The 16,643-nt window shown below is 34.4% G+C and overlaps 2 protein-coding genes across 6 annotated transcripts in view; one reads left to right on the plus strand and one right to left on the minus strand.

Moving 5' to 3' along the window:
- The window catches only part of LOC138132115 (sialin-like), an 84,744-nt gene that overhangs the window by 47,392 nt on the left and 20,709 nt on the right, over positions 1–16,643 (minus strand). The gene's annotated exons all lie outside the window — the stretch shown is intronic.
- LOC138132107 (probable multidrug resistance-associated protein lethal(2)03659) lies at positions 1,204–12,252 on the plus strand. The gene is made up of 11 exons (XM_069049487.1): positions 1,204–1,454; positions 7,848–7,946; positions 8,002–8,235; positions 8,288–8,715; positions 8,764–8,920; positions 8,969–10,183; positions 10,236–10,575; positions 10,625–10,775; positions 10,832–11,056; positions 11,105–12,048; positions 12,105–12,252. The coding sequence occupies exons 2-11, from the start codon at positions 7,861–7,863 to the stop codon at positions 12,156–12,158; spliced, it is 3,834 nt and encodes a 1,277-aa protein (XP_068905588.1). The 5' UTR covers positions 1,204–1,454; positions 7,848–7,860; the 3' UTR covers positions 12,159–12,252.

Here is a 16,643-nt window from a genome sequence, read left to right on the forward strand (position 1 = left end):
AGCTCTGTTTTGAATACAGCTGGAAAATTAGTTCTTTTTAACACTAATTTATTGTGTAGTCATCAGTAAAAATGTAATAAAAACTATACAGGGAGATACAGAGGCCACAGCTGAATATGTTATACTCCATAATCTGAGAAAAAGCCAAAAAAAAAAAAAAATTACTGCGCTTATTTTTCAAATAGCTCTGTATCCTTGCAGGTTTCGTTAACTTTTGTTAAGCACATGTCAAGAAGTCATTGAGATATATAATATTGCTAAATATTGTTTACCTTAATTGATAATTAAAAAAGATATTCGGATATAAAGTTTTAGTAGACGCACCCTGTATACTTAAGAAACAAAGTGATGCGATAATTGTGACGTACGTACGATAATGTGCTGATTAGTATATCAAGTTCGCCAAAGTAATTTTTGAAAAATATTCCCAACTTAAGAAAAAAAGGCACATTAATTTATAGTCACTCGGTATCTTATATTAAATTATACGAAGTTATTATAAATGATTGTAGTCGAAGTAGGCGTGAAAACTGAATGTAAAATTTATGGTTGCCGCTCCACATAAGAAAACATCAAAATGATGTGAATAAGTGAGTACACACCGTTCACACACGGGAGTAAAGGCGGCGTTACACCAAGGCAACAATTGGCAACATGTTGCCTGCAACATTTTCTGCAGGCAACATGTTGCCAATTGTTGCCTTGGTGTAAGGCCGCCTTTAAATTGAGTGCAAAATAACATGGGCATGGCCTACTTCGACTACAATCATTTACAATAACCCTGTATTTAGAATGCACGATGAGTCGACGAGATAAATAATTGCTAAATATGTAGTTAGATAATTGATTTATATGACATACCTACTTATTTTGACAGTGATTTGCTTTGACGTTTCAGAATTTCAAATTTCTTACTAAAAGCCGTTTTACAATCAACCGAACCTGCTACACATTGCTAAATTTTAGGAAAAATCAACAGATGGTGTTTCAATAGAAATGGCAGAGCCTGTACAAGAATGTTTACGGCAGGGATGGTGACATAGGCAACCATTATGATACGTTCGTTGTTCATTTGCCTGAAAATCCCTTGTCAACTTTCACGATGTCGTATTTAAAAAATTAAATCTTGTTGGCTGACAATTCTTGATTACTTTTCAAAAAACAACGGTTTTTCAGGTGGCACTTCCAAATAGACTGTCATCTAAGCACTACTCATTTACTTAATTCTGCATTCTGTATAGCAGGTATTTCACAATATTGGTCAACATTAGGTAAATAATTCTTCTAAATCGTGAAGCACTAAATATCAGCATCTAGCATCTTTAGTTTGGGGGTTAATTGTATAGTTGTTAGTTGCTCGTCAAATTTGCACAAGTACAGACGTGTTTTACAAAAGGTGGACAACCTAAAACGACAAGGTGTATCGTTTAATTAACTGTTCACGTTTTTAGAAGGTAGGTGTATCTACGTATGTTTAGAGATGAGTGGCCTAAAAAATATTATGAATATGAATGCCTCTCTGAATTCCAGTTCATATAGGTATACAAAGTCTTTAAAATTCATATTAAAAATGTATGAAGTTGGTTTTATAGCCCTGAGTTTGTAGTCGAATGTTTTTCTGGTGCAATTTGGTACACGGTGAAAGCGTGACCGTAAACTTGATTGTTAGTGACAACTAATTGCTACTCAATAGAACGTTTTTTGAAACAGAATTTATCTGTCGTAAAATAATAAATAAATGCATTTTACATATTTTCAATCGTTTATTTGAATTTATTGTTAGATTATCTCACACAGAGAAATAATGAAACTGTTCTAACAAAGATTTAAACTGCATTTACCTATTAAGCCAACATCCAAAAGTACTATCGCGGTCATCCAAAAGTGAACTTTTTTTTATAGTTTGATTTTTACTTTAAATCATAGGCGTCCTAAAATGTCAAAGTTTGACACTAGCGTTAAAAAAATTATTGAAACTATTTTTTTTTAAATGCTACATCTCACTCCGATTCAGACAGCTAGGGCTATTGCAAAACTAGAAGAAAATTGGTCGTTGGCTGCTGTGGCGAGACAATTACATTGCAGTAAGACTTGCATCTTCAACATAAAGAGGCGTTGGCAAGAAAACAGGCTTGGGAAGCAAAATGGCGAAAATTGCTCAAAATTGGTACAATAGTCCTTCTATCCATGCTAAAGTACTGTGCCAAATTAAAAAAATTTGATCGAGGAATTTTAAAGTTATTACCTTTTAAAGTTTCGAGATATTTTACACGTGTTCTTATGAGAAATCGATCAATGCTCATATATAAATTGATAAAAAACATATTTCAAAATGGCCAATTTTTCTTAAATTTTTCACACATAAAGTATCGATATCGTAGAATTTTCTAATGAATTTACAAAAAAAGTTGGTCGAGGATTTTCCATGTAATCGCTAATTATATGTATGTGGAAAAACACGGTTTTTGAGGTTATGTACCTGTTTTAATTTCAATAAAAAGTGAACAAAATGCATATAATTTACGTTGGTATGCAATATTACACTCATATCTCACGTTTTACTACAGTTACGTTATGAACTTTAACAAAAATACAATGAAAATTGAATTCAGTGTACTTCTGTTTACTTTTACGTACAGTCACAGTCTAAGTCAAAAGATTGTAAAATCACATGTAAGTAATTATCTAAAACATCAAGAAAATAAACACAAAATTTACTTGCAACTCATTACAATTCGTTTCCAAAAATTAAAAACTATTTTTTCAAATATTGATTTCTCGTAATAAACGTTTCATAGCATTATAAGAATTCCGCAACTTTTTGCTGAGATTGTTACTCCAGTTCATCCTTAATTACTTCTCAGCCTCATTTTTATTAAAAATTATTTATTACAACTTTTTATTATTAAAATAGTAACGCCTGCTGCACGAACGCCAATGAATACAGCCTGATTTAATCTAACGAAAAATACGGAAATTTTGGCAAGCTATCGATCACTTTTGGATGGCCGCGATTGTACAATTTAAACAATAACGTTTGTACATACTAAATGTTTATCTGTTTGATCACTTGTATGTTTTGAAAATCAGTAAGGAGAATTTATGACGTCTATCACATTGTGTTATGATGATTAAGCAAATTAAAAATTATGACATCATACCGTTTTTACCAACTTCTATCAACCACACTACATTTTTTTGTAAATCAGTACATAATAAACAATTGATTAACATTTCTCGAAGCGTTAATAATTTGATTTTAATTGCAGTCAATTCCTCATTTCTCTCGTAAAAAAATATTAAAATAAAATTGAATACCATTATATTAGGTGTCCAGAAAGTTCTGAGCGTTTTTTAGAAAAATAGATAAAAATAAATAAACATCTATTGCTTAAAAAAATTAAACAACAATTAAACTAAATATTTGCCGTTATTGTCAATGACTTCCAACCATTTTTGTCCTAAAAGCTCAATTCCACAACGATAGAAGATGGGCTCTTTCGTCCCGAACGATTCTTATCTTTAAGACCTTCTTCCCTATTCAGAAATTTCGCAAACCATCGCCGACAAGTAGACTCTTTTACCGTCCCCGCACCTTCAATTCTACATATACAGGGTCTATCAGAACTGGCGGACCAAAATAATACGGTGAAATCCTCATCTTCTGGTCATAATAGGAAAAATATTTAAAAAAATGCATCTTCATTGGATTTTAAAATAAGAACGTTTTTAATTGACCAATTGCGTGTAGATATAAAATTACCTTCAAAAATTATATTAGTAACTATCGAAACAAATTTGATTGTTGCAAAGACATAATAATTGAATATTATGTCATAGGTAATAAATAATTTCTGACAATTACAAAAGTCATTAAAAACGCTTAATGTTTACTTCTTCAGAATATTTTGATATGCTTGTCTTATATCGACAGTGTGATGAGAGTGCCACAGTTGCTGCTCAGGAGTACGCAGTTCGTTTTCCCAATAGGGAACATCCTAGCAGAAATACTATAACCTGAAAAATGCTCTAACCTAAAAACGTCCGTCATTGCACAAACAATGCAGATACCCAACAATGCACATGCATCATTTGAAATGCATCCATAGTTACAAATAAAGCAGGAAAACTAATTTATAGGTAACTTAACATCAAGAACAGGATTGGTCAGTTTAAATTGCTTCTTTCCTAATCACTATTTAAAATAGATTTTTTTGAACACTTTTCCTATTATTCCCAGAAGATGATGAATACAGCGTATTATTTTGATCCGCCAGTTCTGATACACCCTGTATTTCTTGTGGCTGCTGCCGCTGAATATCCACATTTAAATTCATATAACATAAAATTACGATTTAGTTCTTTTTCCATGTAAACAATCAATTACCAGAATGTAACCAATTGAAAATTATTTAACTGAGAAACGTCAAATTGTTTATGGACAAGTGTACTTCATATTTTAAAAAACTAACAAAAATTACCAATTGATTTTACATTTATTTTATATCGAGAAACAGAATACCACAAAAACGCTCAGAACTTTCTGAACACCCTAATACAATGGTATGTTATATCGTGAGATCATTTAAATTTATAATTAGAGCAGGCTTAGACTTTAAAATTATATTGGCAACACCATTGACACCTAGATTTGAATTGTCAAAGTGACGCTTCAAAATTCAATACAAATTATGAAACGGGTTGTTTCCAAGTCGGGTGTTCGATACAACTGTTAACTCGCAGTTTCATATTTTGCATTGAATTTTGAAGCGTCACTTTGACAAACTAAATCAAGATATCAACGGTGTTGCCAATATAATTTTAAAGTCATAGCCTACTTTAATTATAAATTTAAATGATCTCCCGGTACCCAAGGTGGAGAAGTTGATGATTATAGCCAGAGCGCCAAGATCAGGTCCCGAGGCGCGCCGAGGGATGTACGGCGCGAATGGTATAAGGGACTTCTCTACCGTGATTTAGGAATATACTGTTTTTTTCACTACTATATACATACATTAAAACCCTTTCTGATAATAATTATTAATAAAATTATTTTGTCGGATGCGACGGATCCGAGTTGTCATTTCTAAACAGTTGCTATGAAAATCGTCTACGTTAACCAATGAAATAAACAACAATCTTTCGTTGCTAGGTGACGGTTGTTGATTATATTAACCCTGGGTTAATAATGAAAAATTATTAACCAGTAGGAGAGAAATTCTACTTCTCGGCTCGGTTCAGAAGTAAATGATGACGCCTTCTCAGACTAGTAGTGAAAAAAATGTTTTTTCTGTGTACCTACCCACTACCTCAACCAGTAGAAAAATTGAAGTCTGTCGTGATGCACTGCACGGACTGCTCTACATAAATAGAGATCACAAAGTGATAAAAAAAACCAAATCAGAGCAGGCGTTGCAAATTATTGGTTATGTCGTAGTGGAATCCTATGCAAATAAGTGTTCAATGCATGGTCGTAGACAATTTGTGGCCTCAAACGCTACTTTATGATAAATCATACCTCATCAATTGTTGAAATTATAATTGTGCATTTTATTATTATTATTATCTGATAGTGGAGACAATTTATAAAATAAACAAGAGCAACATTTTACATTTGTAAGAATGGGTAATTTACCAGTTTTATTGTCAAACGCGACGCCACTGGTAAGCAGATTTTCGATGTCAAAGAAACGTCAGTTTTAAAGCAACGGTGTTGATGTTAACCTTGACAAAAAAATTTCGATTTCGGCAAAGTATACAGACATTTCCTGTAATTGTAAGCAATAATTATCCCAGAATAAGTGGTAAAATGAATTTTAAGCATTTAAATCATTAATTTATTAATAATTATACACCTATGTGTACGATTAAGCTAAGACAAATGTTTCGATAAAACAAAAAATGAGGCAGCACTCTTGATTTCTTTTCTTCTTGATCACTTTGTATGTAGATACGATTGGTGGACAAAAAAAACTGGGACAGTCAAAATTTCTTACATTTGTATCAAACTTTTAGATGTCAAGATAAAGTCAAAATAAAACTGACTTTTGCAATCACTGTTGACAGTTATCTTGTCAGCTGTAATACCGAATTTAAGTGAATTCTAAAAACACCTAATTAGACAAGGCCTTGGGGAGGGTATAGTTGGCTTCAAAAAAAACGGGAATTGAAATCTGACCTAATGTGAATTGGAAATGTAATTTGTCAATTTGTGTCCGTTTGACAGTAGTACAGTGTAGAATAAAATGATTTACATCTAGTTACCTTTGCATTACCCTTGTTAAAATACGAAATGCCGCTCTACAAAAAAAAAGAAAGCCTAACCTCAAAATATTCCAAAATTTCAAATGTGATTTATTGCGAAGGGATGATATGAATGCAAAATAGAGATTGAAATTAAAAAGGAACTAACAAAAGCAAGTCACAGCTAGTGTTGAAAGTGGCCACCAACGTTTGTTAATTCAATTTAGTAAATTGTAACAATTGTCAATTCGATTGATGACATTTATTGACAGAACTAATAGTTCGGCACTTCAAAAAAAAAGTAGAGCGGTACAGGAAAATTTACATGTGCAAAAATTCCAAAGGTAACTACATAGATCTAAATCAATTTATTCCACACTGTATTTCTGGCACATAAGTGCAGTTTTTTAACCTAAACTCTAAAAGGTCGTCTCAAACTATAAAAATTTAATAAAATCTGACAGAACTTTTTCTGACAGTTCCCGTTTTTTTTGAAGCCAACCGCATTATCATACGAGCAATTGCTAACGAGCTAAACGTTAGCAAAAACACTGTTTTGCTCGCCGAACAAATGTTTGTAAGTGTCACACTTGGGCCCGGTTGCATAAATGAGGTCAAGTCGTTGTTAAAGTTAACATAATGTCAAGCGATCTGATTGGAGAATATTTAACATTTTATTTGAATCAGCCAATCAAATGGGCCGGTTTCCGACTTGACGCGTTGTTAGCTGACACGATGTTAACCTCTACGATGTTAACTAAGCTTTATACAACCGGGTCTTGGCATTTTTGTCTTATGTCATCATATCATAGTTAACCTACATATTTGTTAGCAAGCCTGAATTAAAAGGTGCAAATTTGCTAAATTTGGATTTGAAGAGTTGTCATTTTTGTCCCAGTTTTTTTTTGTCCACCGACTGTACTTGTAATGGTTTTTAAATTAAGCTGTTTACGCCATACCTAAAACATGAAGGTAAATAGTTATTTTTATATTAAGTGCGTGAAGAGAGTGTTTTTTGTGCATGAAAAGGTCTTTTACGCCGAGACGAAGGTCGAGGCAGTATAAGCCTTTGAATGCACAAAAACATCTTCACGCACGAAATATAAACAATATTTTTTCTATAATTGATTCAAAAAATTGAAATTAAAAATTCAAATTTTTGAAGGAACTCTGAAGTTTCAATGCAGTGACCATGTTGCTAGGTAACTAATAAAATACAGTGCGTGAAGTGAAACACAGAAATAGTCGTGTGCGTGAAATCGCATTTCACACACTGTTTTGTATGGTTTCTATGGTTTCGATCTTACTAACAATGCAAAAAGAAATACACGTTAGAAAATGACCCACTTCAGGCACCGATAACTATGCGTGAATTTCAATTTTTTTAATCAATAATAGAAAAACAAATTTATACAAAAAATATTAAAATAAGTTCTCACACAATACAAATCACTCGTAAAATTGCTAAATTATGGTCTCATCGCAATTCATAATCATTAATCAGATGACTTAATTCTTTCTTGAATTCCTTCTAAAACAACGTCTCTTCTATGTCCTTCTCCTCAGCATGCATATTTTGATTTTGTTTCTAATCCGTTCTGTAGACAAGTCCGCGCAATGGAAACAAAGAACACTATCAGCAAACATAAAATACCGCAACACCCTCAAGAACACTCTAACATATTGGCCGACTTATTTTTTTGGTAAACAGAGCCTTAAAAGATTGAAAGTTGAATTAGCGACAAATAAACATTTTAGCTGGATCATTCCCTTGTTTAAAAAAGGTCTCAAAAAGGAGTTAACTGAAGAGGACATCTACCAAACCCTGAAACGTCATGAAGCTGATAAGCTTGTCAAAAGGTTGGAGAAGGCGTGGAACGATAAAAAAAATCAAAATGTTAAACCATCTCTGTGGAAAGCAATTTGGACGATTTTCAAATGGGACATTATTTTTTCGATGTGTCTGTACTTTTTCATTGAATTCATAGTCAAGTAAAAAAGAATTTAAAATATTTCCTGTTAAAAGTAATCTAGTTTCTTTTAGAATGTCTCAGCCGTTAGCTTTGGGCAAGCTAATGGGCTACTACTCACCTAATTCAAAAACGTCTCAAACTGACGCCATTATCTACGCTTCCGTTATAGTTGTTGCCATTTTTATCAACGTAGCTGTTTCGCACTTTTTTATACTGCACTATCTACAAATTGCACTGAAAGTTCGAGTTGCCTGTTCGTCACTAATTTATCGAAAAGCATTAACACTCAGTAAAAAATCTTTCAGTCGAACGACTGTAGGTCACATTATTAATCTATTATCCAATGACATGCAAAAAGTGGTGAAATTTTGGTCAGTATTTAACGCAATTTGGTCAACTATTCCGAAAGTAATTATCATTCTTTATTTACTCTACCTGATCGCAGGACCCACAGCTTTAGTTGGATTCGTATTTGTGTTATTTCTACTACCTCTCCAAAGTAAGTTGATCTACTTAAATCTGACAAAGATCTAAATTTGAATTTTAGTGTTCATGAGCAAAAAATCCGCCTTTTACAGGCTGAAAATAGCTCTGAAGACAGATGAACGCATTCGGAACATGAACGAAATAATTTCAGGAATTCAAGTAATCAAAATCTACACATGGGAACAACCCTTTGTAAAACTAATCGACTTTATCAGAAGGTAAAATTGTTTTGTCTTCTTGAATTGTCTTAAGAACATGTTTTGCAGGAGTGAAATCAAACTGATTAAAATTGCCAACTACTTGGACACCTTAACGACATCATTTTCTTTCTTCATTAATCGAACTGCGATATTTTTGTGCATTTTGACATATGTTCTAACAGGAAATAATCCTAATGCACAATACGTATTTGTGGTGTCTTCATTCTACGGGATGCTAATGTCATCGGCATCTTTGTATCTGCCAATGGCAGTTGCACGAACTTTGCAAGCAAATGTATCCATAAAACGGTTTGAAAACTTCTTACAATTAGAAGAAGTTGAAAATAAAACTATTGTGGCCAATCAAGTAGGTCTCAGAATAGTGGAAGCAACAGCAAACTGGTCTGAAACATCAATGGAAAATACTTTGAGTAATATCAAATTGGAAATAAACCCGTCTCAGGTTGTTGCTATAATTGGACCTATTGGTAGTGGCAAGTCGAGCCTTTTGCAACTGTGCCTTAACGAATTGCCTTTAATCAGTGGTTCGGTAGAAATTGGAGGGAGAATATCTTATGCAAATCAAGAACCTTGGTTGTTTGGAGGTACCATACGGCAAAATATACTCTTCGGGCAATCCATGGATACAGATAAATACAAAGAGGTTATCAGAGTATGCGCCTTAGAGGAAGATATTGCACAGTTCCCTTACGGTGACAACACCATCGTAGGGGAACGTGGAATTCTTTTGAGTGGAGGCCAAAAAGCTCGCATCAACTTGGCCAGAGCAGTCTACAAAGAAGCAGATATTTATCTACTTGATGATCCTTTATCTGCGGTTGATGCAAGTGTTGGAAAACATTTGTTCAACAACTGTATCAGTGGTTACTTAAAAGACAAATGTACTATTCTCGTAACACATCAAGTCCAATATTTAACCAGTGTAGATAAGATCTATTTGATGTCCAATGGTGCAATAGCTGCCTCCGGGAGCTATTCAGATCTCCAGGCTTCAGGAGAAGATTTTACAAAACTTTTGAAAGATACAGAAAAACACGAACAACCTGAAGAAAATAATGAAATTGAGACAACGATTAACACCAAAGACGAAAAGGAACAAGACGAAGAAAAAGAAACTAGATCATCTGGACAACTGTCAAGCAAAGTTTACACAACTTATATACGCGCTTGTGGTACATGGTTCAACTTTTTCCTATTAATATTGTTATTTATTCTTACGGAAATTTTTGCAACTGGTGCTGATTACTATATCGCCTTCTGGTAAATAGGTACTTAATATAAAGGTTGTACATCATTAATCTCTTTTTTCAAGGGTAAATTTGGAACAGCGACGTATGACTCATAATATTACCATAAACAATACTGTGCCTAGTGATTTCGAAGATCGGTTTTTTACGATAGAAAACTGTATTTACATTTATTCCACTTTAATTGGTTTATTGATATTATTCTCAATAACTCGGTCAATGTCCTTTGTTAGGAGTTGCATGCAGGCATCTGTTCATCTACATAATAAAATGTTTACTAGTATTGTGAGCGCCACAATGAGATTTTTTTACACAAATTCATCAGGAAGGATACTGAACAGATTCTCCAAAGACATCGGAGTGTTGGATGAAGTACTTCCCTATATGTTAATGGATACGCTTCAGGTAAATTCTAGCGGAATGTTTCTTCAATTTTGTTAAATATTAATTTCAGTTAGCAGTAGCAACCTGTTCTTATACGTTAGCAATATGTATTGTAAGTCCGTGGACTTTAATTCCTACCTTTGTAATAGTTACAATTATGTATTTTATTAGAAGAGTTTTTATGGCAAGTAGCAGAAGTATTAAGCGAATGGAATCGACAAGTACTGTTAATAAAACAAATCTTTCATAAAAGTGGGTAATCATTTTGAGTTTTTAGATCGTAGCCCAATTTTTGCACATCTTGCCGAATCCATGAAAGGTCTAACAACGATAAGAGCTTTCGAGGCTCAACAAATTCTACAAAAAGAATTCGACAATTATCAAAACATACACAGTTCGATATTTTACATGAACCTTGCCAGTAATCGAGCTTTTGCCAGCTGGCTCGATACTGTTTGTGTGTTTTACGTCTTGTTAATTACTTTAATTGCTCTGACGAAAGGTTGGTATTATGCAGATTAATACAAACATCTCCATTAGTATTTTTAAGAAACTTATGGAGGAAATGTTGGCTTTGTGATAACTCAAGGTATTACTCTGACAGGAATATTTCAATGGGGAATACGACAATGGAGTGATTTAGAGAATCAAATGATTTCAGTTGAACGAGTAAAGGAATATGTTGAAATTGACCATGAGATTGATCAAACCAAAAAACCTAAAGAATTATGGCCGAACTCTGGCAACATAGATTTTAACTCAGTATTTATGCAATATTCGCCGAACGTTCCTTATGTACTTAAAAACATAAATCTTACAATCAAACCCAGAGAGAAAGTGGGAATTGTTGGTAGAACCGGAGCGGGCAAATCTTCACTGATTTCCATTTTATTTCGCCTGGTAAACTTCGAAGGTAACATTTTCATCGATGATGTAGACACCAAGGAAATTAGTCTTAACGCGTTACGATCAAAAATCTCAATAATTCCTCAGGAGCCTGTGTTGTTTTCGGGATCGGTGCGTAAAAATTTAGATCCCTTTGAAGAATACCAAGACAATCAAATATGGAATGTTCTTGAGGAGGTGCGGTTAAAGGAATTTGTGACTGATCTACCTTCAGGTCTTTACAGCAATTTGTCAGAAGGTGGATCTAATTTTAGTGTGGGTCAGAAACAGTTGATCTGTTTAGCCAGAGCCTTGCTAAGAAATAACAAGATTTTGATATTGGACGAAGCCACCGCTAATGTTGATCCCCAAACGGACGAGTTATTACAGAAGACTATAAGAACGAACTTTGCAGATTGCACAGTTCTAACTATCGCACACAGGTTACACACCATAATGGATTCCGACAGAGTATTAGTTATGGACGATGGAGTTATAGCTGAATTCGATCATCCTCATAAATTGTTACAAAGTGAAGGAGTATTTTATAAATTAGTAATGGAAACGGGAGAAAGAATGGGCGAAAATTTAATAGAAATTGCCAAGAAGGTATCCAGATTTGTACTTAACCTTTGATTTAAGAATATATATTTTTTTTGTTTCAGAACTATGATAGGCCTAACTTCCTAACTTCAAGAAAGTGGTTTAATACACATTAATAAACATTCAGAGCCACCTGGACATTAATATAAATGCAGCAAGTTCGTCTTTATATTTTATACAGCAGAAATAAACTAAACATTGTTAAACTGTCTTTCATTTAAACACTACATGCAAAATTAAGTCAAACAATGCTCATAGAAAAGTAGTAACGTACTTACGTGCCAAAATCATAGTATTTTGTAAGTATTTCGTAGATCCTGTTCCACCGTAAGATTACTTTAGGAAACGAATATCAGGCACAGGCATTCTCATTAACGATTAAATTTAAAGTTGTACGAGTAGGTACATTTATCTGTTACTTATGTTCAACGACTCTCAACACTCAAAGCATATTGTTGTTAGCTGCTCCACCACTTATCAAGATGTTTAAGATCAGATTGGAGAAGCAGGATAGATCTATATAAATTTTAGGTTATTATTAGGTATAGAGGGTAGCGCCAGAATTACCCGGCCTGACTATGAAGGAGGCAAAATAAAGTAAAATTTTTCAAATTAATTTTCGATGTGATCTTCCTTAACTTCAATACACTTGTTACATCTTTTAATTAACAACTCAATCCCTTTAAAAAAATATTCTTTTGGTTTATCCTCAAAACGGGCTACTACCGCTGCTTTTAGCTCATTATCATCATTAAAACGTCGCCCACATTGATATTTTTTTAAATATCCAAACAGATAATAGTCACTAAGGGTCATGTCTGGGCCACAAGGAGGATGGTCGATTTAGTGGAAACCAAAATCCAGCATGGCGACTTGTGCGACACCGGCAGTAGGAACTGATGCATTGTCATGCCGTATCCGGGCGCCTCTGGTTAGCTTCCCTCGGTATATTGTCCCGCAATTTATAAAGCAATACTGCATAATATTTGCCCTTGACCGTGGTGTTAGTTTCCTTAAAATCTATAAGAAGCAATCCCTCACAATCACAGAAAATTGTGGCCATTACCATTTTTGTTGATTGACAAACTCTGAATTTTATTGGGGGTGTTTCACCCTGACGTCGCCATTCCATCGAGTCCTTTTTCGGCAGAGGATCATAGTACAAGACCATTGTTTCATCTCCTGTTGCAATGGTCTTCAACACAGCCTTTGGATCTAATCCACAGAGCTTTAAAAGTGTTCGTGCACATTCAACTCGATGTTGCCGCTGAACAGCCGAAAGAAGTTTGGGAACCCATCTTGCGCTGACTTTATGCATTCCCAAATGGTCATGCAGGATCCAGCGAAGACTTGTATTTGAAAGCTTAACCATTTCTGATATTTCTTTAACCTTCTAACGGTGGTCACTTAATACCAACTGTTCAGCAAGGGCAATATTGCCATCCGCGAACCTCTACTGGTCGACCAGATCCTGGATCATCTTCAAGGCACTCTTGTCCCATACGAAAGCGCTTTGCCTATTCTTTTACTACAGAACAGGAAGAATAACTTCCACTGTACGCGTCATCCAAACTGCATTTGATAATTTAGGGAGTAAACCTTTTTTTACCAAGAATTTTATCACAGCTCGATACTCGATTTGACCCACTTGAGCCATTTTATTGAATACGTCGTGTTTAAGATACCTTCAATTAAAAACTGTTTACCGTAGAACGTCAATTTTTTTTGTAAGGCTTTCTAAGATAAGTATCTATTAAATGCCAAAAGTTTGTCCTGCTAGAAAATCTGGATCTATGTCAGAGCGGGAATTTTTGGCGCTTACCTTAAGTACATACAGGTGTCCCATAGTTGCGAAAAAGCTCCATAACTTGTTTGTTATTAGAGATATCAACTTTTTCTTTTTTCTAGATGATAGCTACGCTTCTACTGCATATTCGGAAAATATTGCGGTATATATACAGGCTGTCCCAATGTTATAAAAACACTAAAGTTATGTTTTTTAAATGGAACCTACCCAGTTTGACTTCATTTTTGGATTCTATGCTAAATTGTGAATCAAATCTACACAGGTCGTTTTTATTTATCTGCCATCGTTTTTGATCAGTGGCGCTTTTTTCACCAGAATTCCGAATTGCAGGGGTCCTTCGAAAATTCGTACCTTCCAAATAGTTGCACATAAATTAAAATAATTGACGCTTCCTTTTCCTGAATGTTTGCCGCATCTGTTAAGTATTGACTCAATAACGTGCTTAGTCGCATATGCCTACTGCGATTTTTTAAATATAACAAACTAAAAATGTCAAAAACTATTTTTTTTCAAATGGCACCCCGCATTTATTACTGGCACTGGTCGAAAGCTTTTTTGGCAAGCTTTCCAACGGTATAGGGTTTGTATAGTCGAATGTGAAAATCTAGGGTGCCGTCTTAAAATCACTAAAATAATGAAATGTTTAATTGTTAAACACTGTTTTGTTGGTTGATTCATCTTTATGGAGTGACCATATTGTGTGATTATCTTTTGTTAGGCCTACTATATTTTTGTATTGTCTTTTTAACGGAAAAATTGCACCAAATTTAGCGATTTTAGGATACCACCCTAGATTTTCAGATTCGACTATACAAACCTTATATTGTTCAAAAACTTGTCAAAAAAGCTTTCGACCGGTGTAATAATAAATACGTGGTGCCATTTGAAAAAAAAGGGTTTTTGACATTTTTAGTTCTTTATGTTTATAAAATCGCAGTAGGCATATGCGACTGAACAGGTTGTTTAGTAAACACTCAGCAGATGCGGCAAACATTCAGAAATCAAACAGCGTAAATCATTTTAATTTATGTGCAACGATTTGGAAGGTACGAATTTTCGAAGGGACCCCTGCAATTCCAAATTCTGGTAAAAAAAGCGCCACTGATCAAAAACGATGGCAGATAAGTAAAAACGACCTGTATAAATTTGATTCATAATTTAGCATAGAGTTCAAAAATAAAATGAAACTGGGTAGGTTCCGTTTAATAAAACATAACTTTAGTGTTTTTATAATATTGAGACAAATTGTATATATACCGCAATATTTTCCGAATGTGCAGTAGAAGCGTAGCTATCATCTAGAAAAAAGTAAAAGTTGATATCTTTAATAACAAACAAGTTATAGAGCTTTTTCGCAACTCTGGGACATGACATCTGTAACATTGTTGGTAGCACCTACAGAACAAATAAAATTCCCTAATAGAAATTAATTTGAGTATGATTGCCTCTGAAATTCGAACTTGAATATTTATAAAAACAAATGCCCAAGGTTTATTAATGCTCTATATACGGGGTCATTATAAATTATTGTCTCATCGCAGTAAGCGTCGGTGACGTAGTTGAATGTGCCGCAAACTTTATAACATGAGTGAGACTAGCATCGCCGGTAGGTAGCGCTGCTGGCGGTAGTGTAAATTTGTCTACTAGTTTGTCTAACGTTGCGAAGCTAGCGGCACATCCCAAATTTGTGTGGGTTTTCAACGCCAACTTCGATGGGATGGGACAATCATTAATGACCCTGTATAACATAGGTACTAATGGAAAACTGTATACAGGGTGTCTCAGAGTTGCGAAAAAGCTCCATAACTTGCTTGTTATTAAAGATATCAACTTTTCGTTTTTTCTAGATGAGAGCTACGTTTCTACTGCACATTCGGAAAATATTGCGGTATATTTACAGAGTGTCCCAATATTGTAACAACACTAAAGCTATGTTTTTTTAAATGGAGCCTACCCAGTTTGATTTCATTTTTGGACATTTTTGACATTTGTTTGACATCTGATCTGACATCCATGGGCAGTTGGACACGCCCACAAGTCTCACAACGGGTGGCTCGTCTTTAATCACAGTCGAATCAGTTAAATATTGGACAATAATTTCGTTATTTCGTTTTTTTAGAGGCTTTGTCTTACATTTGACCCGGTCGAGCCGCCTGTGGGACACTTCTACTCCTGGGACTTGAAGTACTTACTCTGCTCAGAAAATACCTAAGTGACAGTTTAACCGCCTCTATGGAGATACACAAAGGCGCGATTTTCGAACGCTTGAAAATAAACGTTTTTTTTTTGCACCTTTCATTCAAGATGGTGGCTCGCACTCACCGCCCCCAAGGTCGAAAACTTGTAGTTTTCATCAGGGTCGCTACCCAAACAACATATTTCAAAATCATCACTACCCCACCTTTTGTAAGGCAACTACCATTTTATCCCCCACTTCTTGACTATATCAAATTGTGCTTCATATAAAGCGTAAGTACAAATTTTCAGATTTCGATTTTACAATAAAGTTATTAAGGAAAGTTTCATTCTGACTGAATCGATTTGACCCGAATTACTCACCGCCCATATAATGTCAAATTGGATTTGATTATATCGTTGTAAAATAAACATTTCATACTAAATACGCCGGTTTTCAGATACATACTAGCAAGATAACTATAGGTATAGTTCCTTCAACTTATTCAAAAAAACTATTTCTTTACGACCAATGTCGTAACTTTGACACTGAACATTTTAAGGTATCACTCATTTGGTTCTACGCCAAGATTGGGGTTAGTGAACGTTTTTACTGATT

The sequence above is a fragment of the Tenebrio molitor genome, chromosome 5 (assembly GCF_963966145.1).
Source record: "Tenebrio molitor chromosome 5, icTenMoli1.1, whole genome shotgun sequence".
NCBI lineage: Eukaryota > Metazoa > Arthropoda > Insecta > Coleoptera > Tenebrionidae > Tenebrio > Tenebrio molitor.